This window comes from Ips typographus, linkage group LG2, assembly GCF_016097725.1.
Source record: "Ips typographus isolate SLU linkage group LG2, UJ_Ityp_2.0, whole genome shotgun sequence".
NCBI classification, from domain to species: Eukaryota; Metazoa; Arthropoda; class Insecta; order Coleoptera; family Curculionidae; genus Ips; species Ips typographus.
Genome location: NC_138423.1, coordinates 18,808,240 through 18,832,198, shown reverse-complemented (window position 1 = coordinate 18,832,198; position 23,959 = coordinate 18,808,240). Strand labels below are relative to the sequence as shown.

The 23,959-nt window shown below is 32.7% G+C and overlaps 3 protein-coding genes across 8 annotated transcripts; all 3 read left to right on the top strand.

The window, feature by feature from the left end:
* Positions 1–77: 77 nt before the first annotated feature.
* On the top strand, positions 78–1,325 carry Use1 (Vesicle transport protein Use1). The gene is made up of 4 exons (XM_081974422.1): positions 78–564; positions 618–924; positions 978–1,119; positions 1,175–1,325. The coding sequence occupies exons 1-4, from the start codon at positions 416–418 to the stop codon at positions 1,213–1,215; spliced, it is 639 nt and encodes a 212-aa protein (XP_081830548.1). The 5' UTR covers positions 78–415; the 3' UTR covers positions 1,216–1,325.
* A 699-nt stretch (positions 1,326–2,024) lies between these two features.
* LOC145724710 (putative methyltransferase NSUN7) lies at positions 2,025–12,098 on the top strand. 5 transcript variants are annotated; one of them, XM_081973109.1, is made up of 18 exons: positions 2,037–2,265; positions 3,504–3,649; positions 4,106–4,236; positions 4,736–4,995; positions 5,052–5,110; positions 5,792–5,958; positions 6,020–6,139; positions 6,189–6,372; positions 6,429–6,604; positions 6,658–6,826; positions 8,382–8,519; positions 8,582–8,737; positions 9,225–9,323; positions 9,382–9,471; positions 9,530–9,694; positions 11,425–11,585; positions 11,674–11,905; positions 11,958–12,098. In XM_081973109.1, exons 2-18 carry the CDS (start codon positions 3,518–3,520, stop codon positions 12,048–12,050), a joined length of 2,532 nt encoding a protein of 843 aa, XP_081829235.1. In that variant the 5' UTR covers positions 2,037–2,265; positions 3,504–3,517; the 3' UTR covers positions 12,051–12,098. The 5 variants fall into 5 exon arrangements, with proteins under 5 accessions (XP_081829236.1, XP_081829239.1, XP_081829235.1 ...); XM_081973108.1 differs by having other exon boundaries at positions 2,059–2,265; positions 6,189–6,378; XM_081973113.1 differs by lacking the exons at positions 11,674–11,905; positions 11,958–12,098 and adding an exon at positions 9,747–9,786 and having other exon boundaries at positions 2,029–2,265; positions 6,189–6,378; positions 11,425–11,583.
* Positions 12,099–17,922: 5,824 nt separating this feature from the next.
* Positions 17,923–23,462, top strand: LOC145724030 (lipid droplet-regulating VLDL assembly factor AUP1-like). Of its 2 annotated transcripts, none has more exons than XM_081972098.1 (8): positions 17,923–18,178; positions 18,238–18,412; positions 18,503–18,617; positions 18,679–18,855; positions 18,914–19,052; positions 19,112–19,389; positions 22,673–22,871; positions 23,030–23,462. In XM_081972098.1, the coding sequence occupies exons 2-8, from the start codon at positions 18,372–18,374 to the stop codon at positions 23,332–23,334; spliced, it is 1,254 nt and encodes a 417-aa protein (XP_081828224.1). In that variant the 5' UTR covers positions 17,923–18,178; positions 18,238–18,371; the 3' UTR covers positions 23,335–23,462. The 2 variants fall into 2 exon arrangements, with proteins under 2 accessions (XP_081828224.1, XP_081828225.1); XM_081972099.1 differs by having other exon boundaries at positions 17,923–18,237; positions 18,343–18,412.
* The last annotated feature ends 497 nt before the right edge of the window (positions 23,463–23,959 follow it).

The window sequence follows — 23,959 nt, the reverse complement described above, 5'->3', positions numbered from 1 at the left end:
ATTAATGTCACGTGACTTTTTGCTCCATTCCAATGATGTATGTCTAAATTTTGACAGAAGTCACATTGCGGCATTTCCAGTTTCCAGATGATAACTGTTAAACTCAAAACTCAGTCAAAATAAGTTTATTATTTCAAAGTAATTGATTTTTAGTTTAATTTTAATCCATTTACTGCAAATTCCAATCACCCAATCAAATCAATGCAGTGTAGAAATAGAAACTTAAACCAGTGAAACGTGGAACGTGAAACTTGAAAATAGGTTGATAAAGTATTCTCTTTATATTTATCACAATTTCCAATATTTATACAGGTCACAATTGAATTTGACTCGTTTTAAGTGGTGTTTTTGAGTATTTATGTCATTAAATGTAATACAAAGTCTATAGTTAGTTACCTTTTGAAATCTGAACAATATGGTAGGGCTCTCAAGACAGGAAATCAATCTAAGAAGGTTGCTGGCCAAGTGTGAGCTTATGTGTAAAAACCAAAAAGATGACGAAAGGTTCCAGAAGTATATAAATACCTTAGAAGATATGCTTCAAGATGTGAAGAAGCACTCCCAGTAAGTTGATTGCCTATTGAAGCAGTTTAGTTTTTCAACAGTTTAATTTTTAGCACATCAATTGAATCAATAAAAGCCTACCAAAAAAGAATAATGAACATTAAAAGTGCTTTGGGAATAACCACAATTAGCAAATATGATGAATTTAATGATCCTCTACTCATAAGAGAGAGTTTATTAGGGAATAGCCTGAGACAGAGGAATACTCATCAAGCTCTGAATGGTACTGCTGATTATGAAGAAGTGATCAAATATCAGGAAGAGCAGCAGAATAAGATAGCTGAGGAAATGCTTGTGTTTACTAAAACTCTGAAAGAACAGTCTGAAGTAGCTAATAGGATAATTAAAAAGGACACAGTGGTAGGTATTTATGGATACTTTATTTTAACTGAGTTAATCTGAAAAATGTGCAGGTGGCATCCAATGCAGCTGATTTAACTGAGAAGAACTTTTCAAAATTAGTTGTTGAATCAGCTAAATTAGAAGAGCACTCAAAGCGAGCTTGGAGATGCTGGATGTGGGTAATGCTAGGAATTGTTTTAATCCTGTTTATTAGTAAGTGTTGCTATTATTATTTATCACTCCTATTAAAATATTTTTTATTTTTCAGACATGGTGTTGTTTATGAAAGTAATGAAAAAAAGTAAATAAGGTCTTAAAAGTGTGAGTAAGGACAAACAAGACCTGCCAGGAGGAGGATACCAACATGTTTAATTTTATATTTATACTCTTTTTAATTTATTATAGCAAATTTTAAAGAAGTTTATTTTTAATTGAAAACCCAATTTTTTTTTTATTTATTTGGTTTGATTACTTTAGGCCTTTAGGTTGTCTATGCAGGTTGATTGGTCAAAGTTAAGGCTAAAGGCTAACCGCAGAGAAAAATGAAAAATTAAATTGTGAGAAAAAAGACAACATGTGATTGAGTCTGTTAAACTGTTTTTCTTTTAATTTTTTTTCAGAGACAGCTGGATAGGATAATGTTCCTTTACCTAGCAAGGGATGTGTAGTATTCCAGGGATAGTTTTTTATTACATCTGTCAAAACTCTTAATTAACATGTATTTTCCTTCTAAGGAATTAAATCATCAGAGCTAAAATAAATATTAACACACTTAAAACATTGCTAAACTTTTACTAAAAGGCTGTTTGTTTCTTTCATTTCCACCTGATTATATTTAAAATTAAATGAGATTAAAACTTAAAACTTTTTGTAGATCACGAAACTTCTTAAAAATCTGTTAAAAAAATTGTATCTCAAAAGTTAGGACGTGACGTTCATATGGCGAAAATCAAAGAATATGGAATGACGTGAACTGGCAACTAACTTTTAAAATCTACATATATGTGGTTACTATCAGTGTGGTCGACTAGAAAAAAATTAACTTTATTTATATTGAAAATTTTGTTTAAAAAATTTAAACTACAAATCAACCAATAAGTGGTGAATAAGCTGTCCAACTAAGACTACAAAACAAATAATTTGCACCGCGCAAAATTGATACGCCATTGGCATGAAAATCGCTAAAATAAGGGTAAAGGGTCGCTAGGTCGGTATATTTTACCATATTTCGTGACACTTAAACAGGTGTCGGCATCGACAAGGTCCCATTCGAATAAATACTATTAATTTCATGAAAAAGTCAAAAAACCAAATATCAGTGTCAGTGGAACCATTGGAACGTGTCAATAATCAAGAAAGGTGGGTTTTCATCATTTTATTTTTATTTTCTTTAAAAGTGCATAAAAAGTAAAAAACGCCCTTGGCCCTTATAAAGGGCACCAACCACATTTAAATTAGTTCTAAAGGTATATTGTGCTCGAAAAAGATTATAGCCAATAAGGTCAATGTTATCCATTATTTTCCTGTTTATACGTTTTATGGTTCTAATTGCCAGTTTAACTAATTTGCTAATGTTAAGATTGATTTTACTAGTTTAAAAGGCAAAATTTGTTGTAAATTAGTCTATGATTAAAGGAAAGTAAACACAGAAAGTTTTTTCGATGTTTAGTGAAGGGATCTCGTAAACTGGCAGAGTTGAATGCATGAAATTGCAGTTTCAGCAGAACCACGTAAAATCAGTTTATTATGGAAAAGTAGAGGAAAAAGTTTGGATTTTTTAATATTTTAACAAAAAAAAAATATTTTGGTTTAGGCGACTTTTTGCTTTTTAAATCTTTAGAAATAATGTAAATAACTGCAAGTCAAATATATAAGCTCTGATAATTTTATTATGCTGGGCAAATGACACACATTTTTTTTTAGGACGAAATAGCATTTCCAACATTTTTTGGATTTTAAAACAATATTATTAATACATTTTCCATTTTTAAAATTAATATTAATAATTAACAGTGAACCACAGATTTTGATATTGATATTATAATATGTAGGTCAATTACAAATTTATTACGTTTACAAATAAACAAGAAACTAAAACAATTCACTAACTTTGTACCGTTAAAAAAATTATCTGAAATTTTTTAACTACCCATTAGGGCATTTTTTATATTGGCCCGATTTTTTATCGCGTGTTACCAATACATAACATTTTCAGTAAATATGATTTTTTCCCTTAAATAAAAACAAATATTAGGTCTTATCGATTTGCTATAGTTATAGAAGGTTTGAAGGCTTTAAGGGGATATACACGCTGCAAGTATAAGTGCCCTTAAGGTAGCTTTCAGGTGACGTTTTCACAAAGTCAATAAGCCAGTATATTAATCATTTTATAAATAGCAGGGTCTGTTATTGTTGTCCTACCTGGAAGAAGTTCACGTTTAATTAGCGCAAAATTAACTTTAACCTGATTTAGAATTTAGACACTGCATTGGTACATTTAATTGTGGTATATAACAAATTCATTAAATGTACACTTAACTCTAGCATAGAAAACAGTTAGCCCTTCTTAACTCCCTTATTTCAATGTTCAATTACAGTGCTTAATAGAAAAATGGATGACTATAATAAAGATATGCCAAGGAATGGTTACATTCTAGGCAACAACAGCGAAGATCATGTTTTATGGGTAAATTTGAGTAGCAACTTGTGCGATGGTGGTGATTTCTCGGCCCTTTGGCCCACGGTAAGACCATTGTTTAGTAACTATAATAGTATGTATTACAAGTATGTCGTCAAAACTTGTAATACATATAGTGGTATATGTATTATAATTTACATTTAAATCTTGTAAATAGTACACAATCGAATTGTTCATAATAGTTCCAACAAATATTACCTAACTTTATAATACAAGAAAATCGTACAGGAAAACCATTATTTCGTAAAAGACTATGAAAATAAAGAAAAAGTAATGTCATTATTATATGTGTAGAGTTGCAATTAAAAATAATTGAAGTCTTCTTAAACAGCTTTTTTAAATTAACTAAAAATGACGCATCTTATTCTATCAATAGTTTTGAAAATTAAAGTAGTTTTTAACATAACAACAGTTAATACATAAAGAAAAATGTCAAAAAGCTTTGTTTCAAAATTTAGTGAACAATTTTCGATAAGTTTTCAATACACTTTGATTTTGCAGTTTTTCAAACAGTACTTTCCTGAAATGCAATCCGACGTAATGGACGAAGAACTGTACGACCTTATTCTACCAAGTGATCACACGTGGCAAACAAAAATTTACTATAAATTAGTTGAAAAACAACGTTTAGGGTAAGTTATTCTACTGCCAGTTACCGTAACTAAATAACTTTCGTTAAAAATATGTTGCAATGCAACACGCAAATGTATGTTGGAATGTCGGATAATTCCGGTTTTAATTACAATTGCATGCACACTCCAACGAACAGTTTGAGTTCCTTTTGGCAGTCCTTTTAGGAGGGTTAAAGTGGTGATTAAGTGTGAACAAAATGACCAATAATTTGGATGAGAAGCTATTGAAGTTCAGGTATTTACTTACTAACTGGGAAATATTATTAAAATTTGTAGTAAAAGTTTGATAAATAGTTGAGAAAATTTGTATTTTTATTAAATTTACATTTTCTGCTTTAACCCTTAAACCATTTTTGTTGACGTGTAGTCAATTGTCAAGAAAGGTTAGCCGATGATTACAACACACCCAATAATGACATTCAAATATCAAAGTCAGTTTAGCCCTTCAAAATTACAATTTTGAGTTAGAGAATCACCCAATTTGACTTCTAATTTTTAGGATGATCATTAACGAAGATCCCAAAGTTAACAAACTGCACGAGTGGAATATTTTGCCCAAACCCAGAAAAGATTTTAAGGAGGAAAAAGAAAATTTACCAATTAAACCAAAGAAGAAAAGCTTTTTGAGAAAAATAACATGGACTGTGCAGGATATTTCCAAAGCCGGATGCCTTTTGAGCAACCCAGCTTTGCCAGTTCAATTTGAGAATGAACATGAAATGAGAAGAGTTTACTCGCTCATTTTTGATGTTTTTCGCTGTACGTTTTCGCTCTAAGACCATTGGAAAAATATAAAATATTTTTTTTATTTGCAGATAAAAGCATCCTAAATCAAGCTCTTAATGATGCAGCATTCTTTCAGATACATCATCAAGTAAGTTTTTAGATATATTTCTATTCTAAAATGTTCTAAGTAAGTATAAGTAATCTGTTTTCGTAACTGTAAAAGAATTTTTCTTTGCACTAGACTTAATATCTAATGCAACTTCAGTCATCGTGGGGAAAAGTACCACTCTCTAAACTCGATGGAAAAATAACAATTTTCAATTCGTTATCATCAAGTTCTGTAAATAATTTCAAATTTGAAAGATTTTTTCTCTCAGTAATCAGGCTAGAATTAGATTAGAATCTTACCTAATTTCAAATAGAACAACAGTTTCTAATTAAAAAGTACATATTCAAATTTTACAGAAATCACGCAAATACGGGGAATGCATCCGAACAAATTTAAACTGGTTTAAAACAGCGATAATTTACTACTTGCGTGTAGCCAAATACCTTTTATAGACAGGGTAAATAAGTTTGTGACATTCCAAACAAGTTTTAAACACAAAATTGCCATAGTTTACTCAAAGTTTGCAAGGGAAAATTAAATGTGCTTCGCTATCTGGTAATTGCAATCAAAAGTTGGCGTTAATGGACATTTTTTATACAAAAACATTACACGAGCAAATATGTTTCATAGCAGTTTTGTTGTATAACTTTTCTGTTTTGTTCTTTGTTCATTCCATTAGTTGACTGAGTCTGATCTATTGATTGACTCTTTTAATTTCAGTTGGAAGGGTACCGAGAACACGTATGGCTGTTATTTTTCGACCTCTATCATCGAAATTTCAAGAAACGCGAACAAACCGAACAAATTGAACTAGAAGCTCTCAAGTATCCTGAAAATGCGTTATGGAGTCAAAGAGTACGTTTGGCCGCTTCTGTAGCTCGATTAAGGTCACTTTAATCCAGAATATATTGAAGTTACTACATGTACTTGATTTTTAATGATGTATAGGATCAAAAATAATGCTTTATCTTTGGATGAACTGCTCCCGAATCATCTGAGGGACGAGAAAGTCACCGAACAGGCTAAAAACAACCCTGTGACTTGCTGGGTTAACTCCATGAAAGTTGGGTGAGTTTCTTCATTCTAAGGGTGCAAAAGTAAACTGATAATTTTGAAGTGATCTGGAAAAGTTAGCTAAAGACCTGGAAACCACAATGAACATAAAACTAATTGAGAATAACGAAGACTTAGAGGAAAACACGTGCAAGTGGGACGAACACTGTCCCCATATTCTGATTTTTCCATCTTCGAAACGGGGCGTATTGGCCACCAGTAAATTCGTCAAGGAGTCTCAATTGATAGTGCAGGTTTTCTCAAACTGTCAAAAGTTAACTTTCAGGTAATTTCACCTTTTTAGGATAAGTCATTTTGTAAGGGTGCCGCAACGTTCAATAAAGTTCTGCTCGATTTGGGACTAGCCGGCAACGTTATACAGACGCACGTAAATTCCCCCAGGACTACAGCATACTTGGCAACCCTGCTAGTTCAGAACGAGCGTATTAAAAAAGTTATGGCTTTTAGCGCCGGTCCTAAGTTGGTTTTCAGATAACTAAACTAGTTTTTTTTTAATCCAATTTGAGTTGCAGAAAATGCGAGTACGAAAGTTATTTTACTCAAATTGGGGTGAACAATATCAAAATCTATTCGGACCGATTGACTGACATCCATCCCGATTCAGCTTATATGGAGGAGGTAGTGGCTGTATTTGCCACCCCGCCCAATAGTTATTCAGCTGTTGTGGATCCCATTGACTTGGTACTTTACTGATGAGTGTTTTGTTACAGTTTTAGTATTTTGGTTCTTCTTTACATTCCGTTACAATTGATTTTGTGTGGGAAACATTTTTTTAAAAGTTCAAATAGTGTTTTCTGTTTACCGCAACCGAAATGTTGAAAAAGAGATCATATGACATCACTCATTAAAATATGCTCACGAATATTGATCGCACTTAACATACATCAATCAAAATTTTAAGTTAAATTTAAATTACTCGTTTTGGGGGAATATCTTCCTTAAATGACCTTTTACGGTAAAAGTGCCCTGAAGCAGTCTTGTAGAGAATATAATTCCTCACAACTCTCCCTTATTACACTTTTTTTGGTTTATTTTTCAAATAACCGAGTTATGGACTCGTTACTTTTTTTAAAACAGTTTTGGGGGAATATCTCCCTTAAATGACCATTTAGAGCAAAAGGGCACTGATGCAGTCTTGTAGAGAATATAATTCCTCACAACTCTCCCTCTCCCTTATTACACTTTTTTTGATTTTTTTTCAAATAACCGAGTTATGGACTCGCTACTTTTTTTAAAACAGTTTTGGGGGAATATCTTCCTAAAATGACCTTTTAGGGCAAAAGTGCCCTGATGCAGTCTTGTAGAGAATATAATTCCTTACAACTCTCCCTTATTACACTTTTTTGATTTTTTTTCAAATAACCGAGTTATGGACTCGTTAAATTTTTTAAAAAAGTTTTGGGAGAATATTTTCCTTAAATGACCTTTTAGGGCAAAAGTGCCCTGATGCAGTCTTGTAGAGAATATAATTCCTCACAACTCTCCCTTATTACACATTTTTTGATTTTTTTTCAAATAACCGAGTTATGGACTCGTTACTTTTTTTAAAACAGTTTTGGGGAATATCTCCCTTAAATGACCTTTTAGTGCAAAAGGGCCTAGATGCAATCTTGTAGAGAATATAATTCCTTACAACTTTCCCTTATTACACTTTTTTGATTTTTTTTAAATAACCGAGTTATGGACTCGTTAAATTTTTTAAAACCGTTTTGGGGGAATATCTCCCTTAAATGACTTTTTAGAGCAAAAGTGCCCTGATTCAGTCTTGTAGAGAATATAATTCCCTACAACTCTCCCTTATTACACTTTTTTTGATTTTTTTTCAAATAACCGAGTTATGGACTCGCTACTTTTTTTAAAACAGTTTTGTTGGAATATCTCCCTTAAATGACCATTTAGGGCAAAAATGCCCTGATTCAGTCTTGTAGAGAATATAATTCCCTACAACTCTACCTTATTAGTTTTTTGATTTTTTTTCAAATAACCGTGTTATAGACTCGTTAAATTTTTAAAACAATCGCTTTGAATAATCGAATGAATCGAAAGATTAATTGCTTTAAACTTTGGATCAGCAAATTTAGAATCGAGTAGAAAACGGCGCTTAAAAAGGAGCCAAAATTTTACTGTCCCATTCATTTTGTCTAGCAATCTATTTTGCGACTTATTCTCGTTACACTTTTACGTTTCATCATAATAATTTTACCTCTCATCACATTTTCTGGTTACAAAAAACTAGGTATGCAGTCGCGGAGGTGACTTATCGATTCTTAAAGTATTGACCGAATCGGAAGAAACGCAAGAAACTAAAAATCGAGTGCTAAACATTCTGGAGGAACAAAAAAAAACTTTACGATTCGCCATGTCAAGGCCTCAAGTGAGTTGTCCGCGCTAAATGCGTGTTTTCGAAAAAAAAAAGTACTGAACGCTTTTATTTAGATTCAATTTGTGCTCTACGAGACTCACTCCGAGCTGGACTCAGAAAATGACCTTATGGTCACCAGGACCTTGGAAGATATGAACCGGATGGCTAAGTTACAGCACGCAGCAGCCTTGGGCAAGACCTTTGTGTCGGATTTGGCACCAATTGAAGAGGTTTGTACGTTAAACTAATTGGGATGCTCAGTCGAAGGCCTTAGAAAGGTCATATGATAGAAAAAATATTAAAAAGTTAAAATAATTCTTAGAGAAGTGTTAGAAATATGATTGAAAAGGTTGTGAAATGAAAATGTGTGAACCATCTACAGCTTAAATATTCAAATTTATCATTGAACAACATCTTGTAGTCTTGTTTCTCTTTCTCATCATTATACAAGAACTGTGCACATATAACATTTTAAAAAACGTTCTTAGGGGAGTCCAAAGTGAATAATTAACAAATGTGACATTATTTTACAGTTAGTCACATGTTCACTTCACATTAGAAAGCCTTGTTGCCAGTTAGTTATTAGTTAACAGTTGGTCATATGAAATCAGTAAAGCTTTTGTAAAGAAAACATCCAATCACGACATAGGTTGGTGGATAGCATTTTTCAGACCTATAAATGTTTGTCACTTTTTCAAAATATGGTAAAAATTTCAGAATTCGATAGTGATGCAGAAAATTGAGGCGGGCGACCAGAACTCGGACAACTCGTCTGCCGTTTTGGATTCGAAACAGAAGTTCTTGGATAGCATTCAGGTTGTAACTTTTAGTTTGGTTTGCCAATTTGAATTAATTCAAATGTTTGAGTTTGTAGGTGCCTGACACCGATCTGTTTGCTAGTTTTGAGCTTCCAACTAGTATCAACAAACTGGAAGGATGTTTTCTGTCTCTGATACAACGGAAGGTTGGTTTTCTTTCAGTCTTCAAGTTACTAATTGAACAATTTACTTTGTTTTGGACAGGAAGTTATAAAATTAGACGACAAATACATGATAAAAATGGCGGAAAATCGAGGGCTTTTTGGCAGTACTACATCACAAAGCAGCAAGAAAAGTACTAAAACGCGCAAAAAAACTGATAAGAGACACACAAAACCAAGACCAAGGAAAAAACTCCAGGAAACCGAGGTAACTTTTTCGAATAAGCTTTAATTGCTTTAAAGAGGTCAAACCCTTACAGATTGCTAGAATAGCGGCGCCTACCTACACTTTTCTCACTCGTACGTCACAAAATAGTGCTACTTTTTGTCTGCGCTGCTCTTGCTATCAGAGGGAGCCATCCTCACAGTACAAAAAATGGTGGGGAGAAAGCGCCCGTCACATAATCGAACTCAAAAAGTTTTTAGTCAAACACCGAAAACTACCAAACCAAAAAATCACACAATTAACAGCGAAACAGATCGTTAATAGTTTGATGGCCGCCAGTCAATTGGCCAAAGTTGATGAAATGGCAAAAGCGATAAGCGAAAACTTGAAATTTCCTATATTTCCCAAATTGAGGTTAAGTAGGGATGTTGGTTTTGCCAAAGTGCCAGCCCCGATTGGGGTCACTAATGTCGAATTTCGCGAATTTTGTGTTTTTTGCAAGTAGGGTTTAAGCTGTCTACTACACTGAAAATGTCTGAAAATAAACAATATATTTTAAGTCATTTTTGTAGAATGATAGAACTTGTAGTTGCATAAAATAAAAATTAAAGTTAAAAAGTTCTTAAAATAGCTATTTATGTAACCAGTTACGAAAAGATCGATTTTGTGTAACGAATGAATGTTTGTAGGGCGAACGCAGCGAGGTCCTACAATTTGAATGAGTTATACAATAAGACATTTTCGAAACGTGTTGCATACATAATTTTTTCTAATTTTGACCAAAAAGCGGTAAAAACCATCTTTTAAAGTGATTTAACACAAATATTCACTTTCATAGCACCTTGTATAAACAGTGACAACGACATGTTATGATGGATGTCGCCCATATGTTTCTACGGAAATGCATAAAAACAAGGAGTGATGAAATGAACTTTTCATAACTAGTTACATAAAGTGATACTTTATGTAACTTTATGATACTTATTTTGTCACTCTAATCAGTTCTGAAAAGTGTCACTTTATATGCCAAAATTAGAAAAATTTATTTTTTTAAATTTACAGTTAGACCTTTGTGCATGCTAATACAGATAAGATTTTACAGAAAATTGCTAATATTCAAATGGCCCTAAAAGATCACCTTTAGAAAATAAAATAAATCTTGAATTATTGGGTCACTTGAATACCTTAGTTGACAAAACACAATAATAATTAATAAAATACATAAACAGTGATAGAGTTCAAGTAAAATAATAATTGACACATCTGCTGAAAAGCTAAGAGCAAAATCGATAGAAAAGCTCAATATTCAGAAGATGTTGTCAATACGGAAATTTGGTTGAAAAAGAAGTGAGAAACTGAGAAAAGGTGGTAAAGACTCCGCTAAAGTTGTAGGCACCAGAGATATAAAAAAGATGGTAAAGAATAGACGAGAATTTAAGCAAAAAACTGTGAACCTAATTGAAGATGCTAAAAGTGACACTATTTCCACACTTATTGGAACTCAAATTATAAGCTATAATATACAATTTTAAAAGAAAAACAAAAATTTTAATGAAGATATTTTCTGAAGTATACACTAGATTAAGTCATAATTCAGTCTTAAATTAGGTTTAATTTCATTATTTGAAGCTATAATTAGACAAAAAATATTGCACAAGGAGCAACAATGAGCAGTATACTATACAAGGAGGATGGCTATTAGGAAGATCAATTAGGGCGTCCGATAAAAATTTCTAAAATCAACATTCTAAATATGTTTTGACAATATTTAGGTTATGGATGCTTTTTCCCAAACTAGTGATCAGTCTGAAGATGAAGATTCTGAATCCAGTAGTGATAGTGACATTGTTGACGGAAAAGTTTTAACTTCAAGTGAATACTCAGAAATCCATACGACAGCTTATAGAGGACCTCCGGGAAAGTTTTTACTTAAGTAGGTACTCAAAATAAGTAAAATCTTTCAAGTAAAACTAAAAAACAAAAAGTTTTTATTAATTTATATTTATAAACAACTTTTCTAGACTGACAAGTGCCCAAATTCGTCAGTTTGTCTCACCAGACTTCAAACAAGACGTGTACAGCTTTCGAGCGCCATCTTTAACCAACAACAGCCCCAAAAAAATCGTCACAAAAAAGCCAAGTCGAAAATTTGATAAATCCATATTCGAGACCAAATTGCGAAAATTTGAGAAGAAACTGATCGAACGACTGTCCTTGCCTACATTAAATTTTATTTTAAAAACCCAGAAAATGGTAACTTTTCTTTTTTGTTTTTGGTTGGATTGAAATAAAAATTAATTTTCAGCCCGTTGAGGAAGGAGCATGCAGTAAGCCACATTTTTTTACACCTTGCGAACGGTTTAACAGGAGAAACCCGCACGTAATTCATCCCAAATAAACGATATTACAACCTAAAATTGACCGTAATAAAGATGACTTATATTAATCGGTTTGGTTATTAATTTCAGAAATAAGTAACATATTATCTACAAACGCATTAAAAATTCAACTTTTAATACGTTACTGAACTATTAAAAATAACATTTTATGACACTGGGGTTAAAAGTGATCTAAAAAAGCAAAAATATCTATTTAAGGCTTAGATTTTAATATAAAAAAATTCTAAATGCGATTTTGTACTGTTGTCTGGTAGTAGGTCCAACGTGGTTTTATCCCTTTGTTCCATGGCAATTTCTTCATTCATTTATGCCACGAAGTTGATATTTAGACGTATTAAAAACTATATTCATGAACTGCTTTTAAATTGGATGACAGTGTTCAATAGATATTTGCGCAATTAGGGAGGAAAGTACAACTTTTGCTCCCGCTAACAATTTCAGACTTGACGCGAAGCGGAGGGTTTTAAAGTTCAAGGGTCCAAAAAGCAGTTTACGATACATTATTTGGATATTTACACTTTCTAAATGTTAACCATAGACAAGGATGAAATCAATATTTTATGTGCGCTTTCTTATCATAAGTTGATGACGCACGGGAAAACTGTATGATTCCTATAACTAATGAGTTAACAGTCTCATTATTCTGTTTACTTTAGGATAATGGCTTAATCTTACCCATTGAATAAATGTTAATAATTTAATAAGACGAAATACTTGATTCTAGGGTTTAAAAAAGTTTTTGTAGCTTATTTACCTGAAAAGTTGTAAATCTGTGTGTTGTTGAAGGTACATAAACAGTTATCCCTGGTTCAGCTGTGTTTTTTTTTTGTCAAGATCTTATTTAGAAAAGTCTCTTGTTTCTGAGAGGGACAAATGCAAGGGTACCATAAAAATTCAGATTTTCGCTATTTCTTTACCTGTCTTCTTGACATTTGCAAGGTAATATCCACATTCTTTTTGGTAGTTACGCGTACTGCGACCCAGGTTTATCACTAGCCGGCACCATAAAATCAATATTTTTAAGTCCAAAAGTCGGACACTTGCCCTTTCGCACAATTTCTTTGTTTAGGGACGTACCTGTACCGAATTTGTCTACCTAAAATCCGGATGTGACGACCGTACAGCAGTTTTACCAGACATTTCTAACTGAAAGGTACTGACTATTTTAGTGTGACTCTATTCCAAATTTAAGGTTTTGTTTAAATTTTAAGTCAATTTTTAAGTGGCTTTCTCAAAAAAGGTAAGACATTATGAATAACTTATTTTAGAGTAATTAATTATAAGTTATATTCCGAAGGTTCACGTTTTATTGAATAAATTGTGTTTTTTTTTTGCAAAATTTTGCTTGTATTATTATATTAATAAGAGTAAATAATTTGATCTGAGATTTTATCCAAAAAATTATTTAGTCAAAACTATTTGCCTAAAAGAAAAATTTTCTAAAAAATTACCAATGCACATGTTATGCGATACAACGTGAACCACGAGGGGTAGGCATGTCAAGATTATTTACTAAAAACACACAACCCGAAAATACTAAAATATTGTAATACTAACTATTGAAATCACCCCAGCAGATTAGATATTTTTGTTTAAATTTTAAGGTACAGGTCTACTGGATACATTTGTATCGCAACAATGTACAAGATGCTGGAAACTCATGTTTCCTGTCTACACGAGAAACAAAAAACATGTTTTCCAACAAAAACCGTGTTGCGGCGATACACGATTTATGTTGCAAAACATGTTTTATTCGCCGTATAGACAGGAAACATGTGTTTCCACAACATTGTTGCGAAACAAATGTATCCAGTGGATTCGTACCTTTAGATTAATAATCATACTCAATATTTCAATTTATGGAAATAGAAACTACGTTATACTGATTTATTTATAGTTAATTAGGATGATAATAACAGCTCTCATTGGTCGAACTAGAAAGGTTTCTTGAGTTTTATTGGTTGCTAGTACAATGAGGGAAACAATCTTGTTTAACGTTTATGGATTTAAATTTAAACGATTTTCAGTGATATTCCCCGTGTTACAGATATAGAGTGTACTGCACTTTTCACACCATGATAGGTAATTCTTTATGAAATTGATAATAGAAATCATTGCATTTGATTTTTTTTGGAGATATCTAGGGTAAAAGCGTAAATTTTGAAAAAACGCTCCCTTTTTGAGAAAAATGTTAATATAAAAAATTTGTTTTTCAGTTAAGCATAAGAAACCAATTTTCGCCTATTTTACTGTAGCTAAATATAACTTCTAATTGGTTAAGCTTCCAGTGGCGTAAGTGAAACTTTTATAAAGTCATTGTTTTTCGAGTTATATCACATAAAGTTTTATTTTTTTTTTAATGGAAGGTCTTTTTTGCGCCATTGAAATGAGAATTTTATTTTCTATTTAATTAGCTATCACAATTTGTCTTTCGTTTTGAGAAAAATCTGTATTTTTATAAAATATCTTGTGTAACGTTATTCAATTGTTTCGTTCCACGTGACGTTACATACTCACATAAATATTACAATTATTGAGTTCATTTTTGAATTAAGATACAGAAAAACACGAATTTCCTAGTTTGGAAACCTTTTTTTCAGATACGTTTGAGAGAGAGAGAGATTCCAGTGGCGTAGATACAAATTTTATCAACTTGTCGTTTTTTTGATTTATTAAATAAAAAATTTCTTAAAAACTTAAAAATTACGATTTTTTTCTTTGAAACAAAATGTTTTAAAAAAACATGTTTTTTTTAATTTCGTAAGAAAATAATATACCTTCAATTTAAAAAAAATTAACTCGAAAAACAATGACATAATAAAAAATTTATTTACGCCACTGGAATCTACTAAAGAACATCTCTAAAATACAGGGTGGTCCACCAGGAATCGCCGCGATCCATTATGAGAAAACCGTAAGAAGCATAACTGAAAATTTTCAAAATAAAAAGTAAATGGAACATCCTGTATATTATTACATTTTTAGATTCTGCTAACGATTTCAAGTACGTTTCATGTATGATATTCCATCTATCAAAAATGACATTTTCAGATTTTGGAGTATTATAGCTTATTCTAAGTAGAAGAAATGAGAGCAAAATGGCTTGCATGTTCCTATCTTAACTTTTTGAGATCTATCACTTGGTGACATTTTTAAATTTTGTTAAAATTTTCTAAGAGTAAAAAAAATGATACCTGTCAAACTTTGCAGTGTGACTTTGGCCTACACCAGAAAAAGTTAAGATAGGAACATGCAAGCCATTTTGCTCTAACTTCTTCTGCTTAGGAGCTATAACATTCCAATATCCGAAAATGTCATTTTTCACACGTCAATATCTCGAAAACCGTTGCAGATAGATAATCATACATGAAACATACTTAATATCGTTAGCAGAATCTAAAAATATAATAATATACAGGGTGTACCATTTAAAATAAGCAACTGCCCCCGGCTACTTTGGTATACCACCAAATTTTCAGAATTATGCTCCTTACGGTTTTCCCACAATGGATCGCGGCGGTTCCTAATGGACCACCCTGTATAGAAGTTAGTATTATAGTTATTTAGTTACAATCAAAAAATAACAAAAGTTAAAAGGTTCTTTAAAATGGGAAAAAAACGATTAACACGTTTTCATTCGATGCTCAAAATTCCCCTGTCTAAAAAAATCTAAAAAAACACTAATTAATTTTTTTTTCGGACTATGCCAAACATCAAAGAAGTACCAACTTTACACACGCTGTGTTTAAAAAGTATGGGGACTTTTGTGGTCAACTTGCCCTCCCAAATAACGCCACACATTCAAGGCGACTTGCAATATGTTCACAAAGACATTAGTGGACTTAGTGACGCTTTGGACTCGATTCCTTGGTGTTTGTACGACCTGGTAGCTGTTGAAGTGTTGCAAGCGATCAGAAATTTAATAAAACAGGAAAAAAGTAGTTATCACCCCTTGGTGGTTAATATAGCCGAGCTGATGATGAATTCCAAGTTAAAGCATCTGAACTTTTCGCGGTGTCCTGAATTAATCCGGCCTGTTTTATATGAAAATTTATATAAATTGAACGGGTTAGAAACATTGATTATAAAGATAGGTCTTTCGGAATGGTGCACATCGAATCGTGACGCTAAAATTTTGAAAGCAATTAAACTAATGAGTAACCTGCGTTTCATTTGTTTACATTTTGACTGTAACGATGAAATCGTTCAGGTTATCTCAGAGAATTGCTTGGATATACTGTATATTGATGTCACTTTATCCAAGTCAGTTACTGATCAGAGTATTCCATATTTTCTTAAATGTTCGAAATTGCAATATCTTCAGTTGGGGGGAACTTCAGTTACTAGGCCTGGACATGCGCGTTTGCTTTCCCAACTGCCTAGTCTACGAAATACCGGTTATTGTGAGAAGTTTAATTGTGTTGCAAAGTGCATGAGCCGAGGGCCTTACTATAATATAAAAAAAATTACTACAGACAATTTTTCAAGAAGAAGTTTAAAACTGCTGGGCCAATTTTATCCAAATCTGGAGTGTTTATCTCTGATTTTCAATGTTCATATTCCAGAGTTTGGTGCCTGTTCGGAATTGGTACAGTTGAAATGCTTAAAAGGACTGTTACTAGGTAGACTTCCTAAATGGTTGCCATCTTTTCTAAAAACATTTGAATTATTTGGTCATCAACTAGTTCACATACATTTGGAGGACTCGAGTCAAATCTCTGTAGACTCTCTAGTTGTAATTGGAAACTGCTGCACAAATTTAAGGAGTTTGGTCATGTACCGAGTTAGGTTCGAAACCACCTATGATATCGCAAACCGATTTTCAAGTCTGTTAAAGCCAGGATCCTTCAGTAAACTGAAAAAACTCTTTTGGGTTGTGAGCGATAGCGCAATTTTATTGCAACTTATTCTGACCAGAGCAATTAGAATAAAATATCTGCACGTGGGATACTCTACTGATATTCAGCACGTACATATCGCCAATATTTTGCGTGTTCACCGAATGAAATATTTGAAAGAGCTCAAGGTGTTATACAGTAAAGATATGAACATGCAAACTGTTGAGTTACTTTTAGCTAGCTGCCCTAACTTGAAAGTTCTGTCCGAATTGAAAAGATGGAAGGGCATTTCAGAGGCCGAATTGATAGAATTCCAGGATTTGATTAAAAAACGAAATTTTGATTTAGACGTTAGTCCCATTCGGCTCTCACTTCCACATTGCTGCGAAAATCTCTTAACTTTTACCAACTATTCGAAACAGTAAATTGTGCAGCTATTGTAAATTGTAGAATGTAATATGAAATTGTATTATATAATAATGTAGGTATGTAAATATAATTTAATTTAATATATTTATGTAGTTATTTTGTAAGACCTGTTTCTAAAGATTAAATTTTCAACACTATTTAGTTACACTTTGTTTGATTAAACTTACTATTTGAATCCCGTGGAAATCGCAGGACTGCGTTCAAAGTGAACGAAAATTGATAAATAGTGATTGATTTAAAACGCTATTCAGTTCTTAAGCGAAAAAAGTGAGGAACTCATAATTGAAAAGAACTATATTATAGCTAGTTCTGCCTAGAAAATTTCGAGTTATTGAGATTATTATTTAGTGGTAAGGGAGAAAACAAATTAAAAATAGTTAATATCAATGGTGTAATATCTCTTGCTTGTTCAGTTCCTCATATAAAAGCTATACACATGTATAACGAAGCTTGTTCACAAAGATTGAGCCACAGCATCCATTGTGACGTCACAAGAGCTCGTAGTACATCTTTCACAATTCACGCGGCACAATTGACCGACTTCAGTTTGACGTTTAACAGTCAATTTGATTGACACAAACCAGCTGATTTTAATACGTGTCTTGTCAGTTCAGTTGGTGTTCGAGTTCCATAACATAACATTGACATTCAATTATCAAATTACTTTTAGGAATAGAAAAAGTCTTTCTAGTTTGTGTTTATAAATGTTATGTCCTTGCCGTGCGATAAGGTCCATGATCCTTTATAGTGGCTCGCAAAGTCTGTAAAGTTCCGCGTTGTTCAGGCATTTAGCAAGCAAATGTCAATAGAAAAATCAAACTCCAAGTGTACTTTCACATCAGTGCAAAAATAGGTTTCTGGTAAAGGAAACCGTTTTCCTTGAAAGATTATCTGGAGCAAAGTGATTTTAAATTTTTAGGTACTTACTAACCTTAAGTTTTTAAGCAGAGACTGGTCTGTACAGAAATCACTGTGCTACTAAGATTCAGAGTTTAACATTAGGAGGATTCAATATTTTTTTTAGTGTAAGGAGACTACAAATCATCTAACAGTATGGCAAACATAGAGGTTAAACATCTAGTTAATTGTAACAGGTAAGTCTTCCTTCAGTAACACAATAATATACCTACAAACAGTGTAATACCAAATCCTAGATTGAAATTTAAATGACTTTGCTATTTCAGGTTTCCTGTTTCAAATGATAAAAGTGTACTTTTAACCATTCTTTATGCTCCTATTGGTTTACTATTTCTGATCTTAAGATCCATCCTGATGTTGGTGTTTTTTATTCTTGGTCAGGTAAAAAGTATTCTAACAATTGTCCTGCTTGTTGTACGCTAAATGCTCAATTTTCTTGCAGATATTGCCTAGCACACCACCGGCTCAGGCATTTTTAAATAATTTAGCTTGCATTTGCTTTGGAATTACAGTATCTGTAGAAAATCCGAGAAAAAAAGAGAATGTGGAAGTGTTTGTTAGCAACAGCTTGTCAATTTTTGACCATGTGGCTGTCAGCAAAGCTGTAGGACCAATTCTTGTATGACATTTTTGTCTTAAAACTGTTTAGCTGATGATTATCAAGAGATTGGTTTCAGCCACTGAGTAAGACCCCACTTAGCAATCTTCCTTGCTTTGGAATTGAGGATGTTGGTTCAGTAAGCAATGCTGATGTGTTTAAAAAAAAATTGGAAAAAGTGACCAAGGATGGTAAAACACCAATTTTGGTTTGTCCAGGTAAGTTGTTTTTTTCTATGCTGTATTATGCAAGGTTTGCAACTGTCGTTTTTTTATAGAGGAATCATCTACCAATGGAAAAGCTTTGTTAAAATTTAATTCCCAATATTTTAAATTTTTTCAAAAAGTTCAACCTTTGTGTATTACAATCAAAAGGCCTTTGTTAAACATAGCAATTTCTACTCTGGGATCAACTTACATGAATGACATTTTATATTTTATGTTTTCACCATTCACAAACTACAATATTAAATTTTTGCCATCAATGGAGAGAAAAAGTTTATCAGAGGATGAATTTGCTGATATTATACGCCAAAACATCGCATCTGATTTGAAAGTAAGTTTTAGGAGATTGTACAGGGTTGGATTCTATGTTTAGACAGTTTGTGGCTACTTTAATTATTACCAGTAGAAAACAAATTTTATTAATGTGAAAGTTAACCTACCAGAAACTTATACCTATATGCTGATGTGAAAAATCATAAGAAAACCAAAAGTTAATACAATTGACAAGTTTTTAATAGAGCAATTAGTAATTAGAGATAGAGATTGTTAAAGATCAATACAGGGTGTCCCACGACGAAAGACCTCGATTGATATTGGAAAAAGTATAAATAGGAGAGTTTTGAAAATTTGGTAGGATACTGATGTGGGCATGCCCAATCCAACTAAAATATTTTCAAGATGGTTGCACTTCCGCTTATACCGGAAGTCGATCACAACTTTCTTATTTTAAATAGAACACCCTATATATTATTACATATTTGGATTCCTCACAAAATTCTGACCAACTTTTGTATAGAATGCCCTATGTCTATCTCTAGCCGTTTTCGAAATATTTGATGTTTTTCCAAAAAAGTGACAGTTGCAACGCTCAACATATTTTTGTACTATGTTAAAACCGTATTTCATTTTGCAATGAAACTTTGGGATATTGTAAATGAAGGATCGTTTTATTATACTGAGGGTGCGTAACGACTCATTTGTATACAGGGTCGTCAAAAAAAAATCATAAACTTGCCACTAAAAAAAATGAAAAATCTCAAGTTTTTTAAATGGAAACCCCCATTTTTTATGACGGAATCATTTTGAGCATTAAAAATTACTATAAGTTTCAATTTACTTGCCTATACCTAAATCCAACCCATTTCGTTTTATTTGAGAATAAACATTTTTTATTATAAAAATTCCAGATTTCTTGAAAATTTCTCTCTCTAATTACGTGTAACTGACAGAGAAACGTAGATAATTGCATGCGTGAAGACAGTAAACGAAAAAAATACCAAGTAGGCCATATTTTCAGTACGCTGTTGCCAAAATCCAATACCGTCGACAAAATTAATTGGATTGATACTAGGTATAGGCAAGTAAATTGAAACTTATAGCACAGTTATAGTAATTTTTAATGCTCAAAATGATTCCGTCATAAAAAATGGGGGTTTCCATTTAAAAAACTTGAGATTTTTCATTTTTTTTAGTGGCAAGTTTATGATTTTTTTTTGACGACCCTGTATACAAATGAGTCGTTACGCACCCTCAGTATAATAAAACGATCCTTCATTTACAATATCCCAAAGTTTCATTGCAAAATGAAATACGGTTTTAACATAGTACAAAAATATGTTGAGCGTTGCAACTGTCACTTTTTTGGAAAAACATCAAATATTTCGAAAACGGCTAGAGATAGACATAGGGCATTCTATACAAAAGTTGGTCAGAATTTTGTGAGGAATCCAAATATGTAATAATATATAGGGTGTTCTATTTAAAATAAGAAAGTTGTGATCGACTTCCGGTATAAGCGGAAGTGCAACCATCTTGAAAATATTTTAGTTGGATTGGGCATGCCCACATCAGTACCCTACCAAATTTTCAAAACTCTCCTATTTATACTTTTTCCAATATCAATCGAGGTCTTTCGTCGTGGGACACCCTGTATAAGAAAAACTTCAAATGGGAAAGTATACAATGTTGCATGCAGCACACAGCTTTTGTCCACTTTAATTTCTCTGATAAAGCAAACCTGATTGTTGAAGAAAATTTTTAAATATCATTAGTTAAAAAATGCAGAAATGTTATTATTTTATTTTATTACATTGTTCATAAGAAAACTGAAACTTGACCACGGCCGTTCACAACATAGTTAGGTAGTATTTTCAGAATGCTTTCTCACCCCTATCTTGACATTTTAATGTTTGTAGAGTTTGCAATAAGAAAAATATGGAGATTTCTTAAATATACCCTGATTATTATAACTTTAGTTGCACAGCATAACACAGGTGATTCTATTGCCAACCGAACTTGCTGGACAATAACATTGCATAGATACGCAAATTTAAATTATGCTCCTTAAAATATGTTGGCAATAGTGCGCAATGTTGTCATCTGTTTTTCGATTTTCTTGCTAAGTGTCAAAGTTTGACGTAAATATCAGCGTTTTTGAAATTTGTTGTGACTTGTGATCCTCCCTTGTGTGATCCTCTTTTACGTTCCTGTGGTCATTAAACGGTTTACTTGTGGACAAACAACATTCCAACAACCTGTCTGTTATGCCAAAACCATTGAATACTAGCTCCAAACAACTTTATTCTATTAGATTTATGTGCAAAGCTGACATCTATAGTTTGATCTAAAAATGTGTTTGCAGTACTAAAGCTAAAGCTGGATTCATAGTTCTAATTCCGTAAGAACTAAGAAGTAATCAGTAAGCTGCAGTAAAAATCAACAATATACTTGTAACACTCTAATTCATAGTTTGACAAATAAGCGCAAGCCGCATAAACCGCAAGCGGTAAGCAGCAAGAAATGAATCATTTTCATTATAAGACTTTAAGGATATTGGAGTCATGTTATTTCCTTCTTACTTAAGTCGAACTATGAATTGACACCGCTACTTTTTACTCCTATTGCTTGCTGCTTACCGCTTACTTCTTGCGGAATTAGAACTATGAATCCAGCTTTAGTATTACCATTTACTAGCATGAGTAAGCTTATTCAACCGGTAAGAAACATTTCTCCATTATTACTCAAAGTTTATCCACAAATGCCGAGTAAAACACATCAGTTCTCAAAACCCTCAACTCAGGGTCTCCTAAACACGCTTAAACTAAGCTTCCCTCACTCCCAATAGTCCCAATACCTCAAAAGTTTAATAAAAACAGTAAAAACCACTCAGACCTTTCTGTAAATGCAATCTAAAATTTATACAAACACGGTTTATAGTCTTCGGACATTAGATGTCACATTTGAAAGTAAAATCATATTCTTCAATTTCGGTTCGTTTTTTTATAACATTGGCAACGCCGCTCATTTTCACCTTGATGACCTGCAACTAAAGTTATAATAATCAGGGTATAGGTATGTCATTTAGTGTGGTATATACCAATGCAACTGTACTGATGTGAAATTTAATTAAGCCGGATTATTTTTTTCAATTATCACCTTTGTATTGTTGGTCTACTTTCTCATAAAAAATTATATTCTTCAAACATTTTCTGGTGACCTACAAGTACTTTCATATTAATAGTTTTTTCCTACCTATAATAATAAAGCCACTAAACTCTGTCTAGATGTATGACCCAACCCTGTATTTATTGACCTTAAATCTACGTTATATTTAGATTGAAGCTACCGACATTACATCTTCTGATTTATCTGAATGGTCAAAGAGAAAAATATTGGAAGAGCGCAGGCGCAACCAAGAGAGACTTGACACACGATCGGCAAGTCGTCGTCTAAATCCAGAATTGTCCCGAATGGCCACACAAGTTAAGGAGGTTTTGCCTCATGTACCAGTTACCGCGATTTACAACGATTTAGGTAAGGTTTAGATTACACATTACAACTGAAATAGACGCTATAAAATTTGGACATGTTTTGAATGTCACTGTAATCAACATAATACAAATCAATGCAAAACAAGTGACTTTATGACACTTTCTTTCCATCAATTCATTAAAATTTAATGAATTTTTCAGTGATTACGCGAAATGTCGACATAACCATTAGCAACATCTTGGAGGGTCGAGTAAGATTTGTTCCAGAGCCGACCAGTCCATCCCTTTCGGCTCCATCCACTTCGGCTCAAGCTTCATCTTCACCAAGCAAGGGAACACTATCTTCTGGTGGTGCTTCACCACCATCCCAGCTCAGCATGGCCGCTCTCAGTTTTGGTAAAAATACCACTGAGCGGACTCGTTCCTTCCAGGAAAGAAAGGATCAACTAATAGCGGCCGCTAGAAAGCGATATATTGAAAAACACAACCTTGATATACCGCTATAGCGGTTGGTAGAAGTTGTTTAGGTGGCTTACTTGTTGTCGCAAGATTTTTGAGGACTTGAATCAGAATAGGTTCAGTTTATTTTGTTGTGCTTATTAAATAGGTTAATAAAAAGTAATATTTAAGGAAACGGTGAGGTGTTTTATTTTGTCTGATGTTATATTGGAAGAGCAGAAAATAACCTGGAAATTGTTATTTGCAAACCATACTAGTTACATTAATAAATTAAACAGCCTCTAATCCAATTGTTATTCCACAGCCCCAAATTAATACTTATTTTGGAAATATTACAGTGCGCTTTCAAAAATTATGTAAAATTTTAGCCCATCCAATTTTTAGAGACAACTAGAGAGCTTAGATTTGGTTTATGTTAGCCTGATTTTGTTATATAAAACTCAACTTTGCATAACTTTTAGTACTTTATGATAGATCACTTTCTTGAAGTCTTCATCAGTCAACAGTAATTTGCCTTATTCCATTTGCCATTTCTGCAACTTATGGGCAAACTTTAAAGTTTAATTATGTTCTGATACAGAGTCAACTGCTTAAATTATCTTCGCTGCATACGAGAGTTAAACAGAGAGTTAACTGCGATTATAAACAATTTATATCACTGCGTTGTAATTA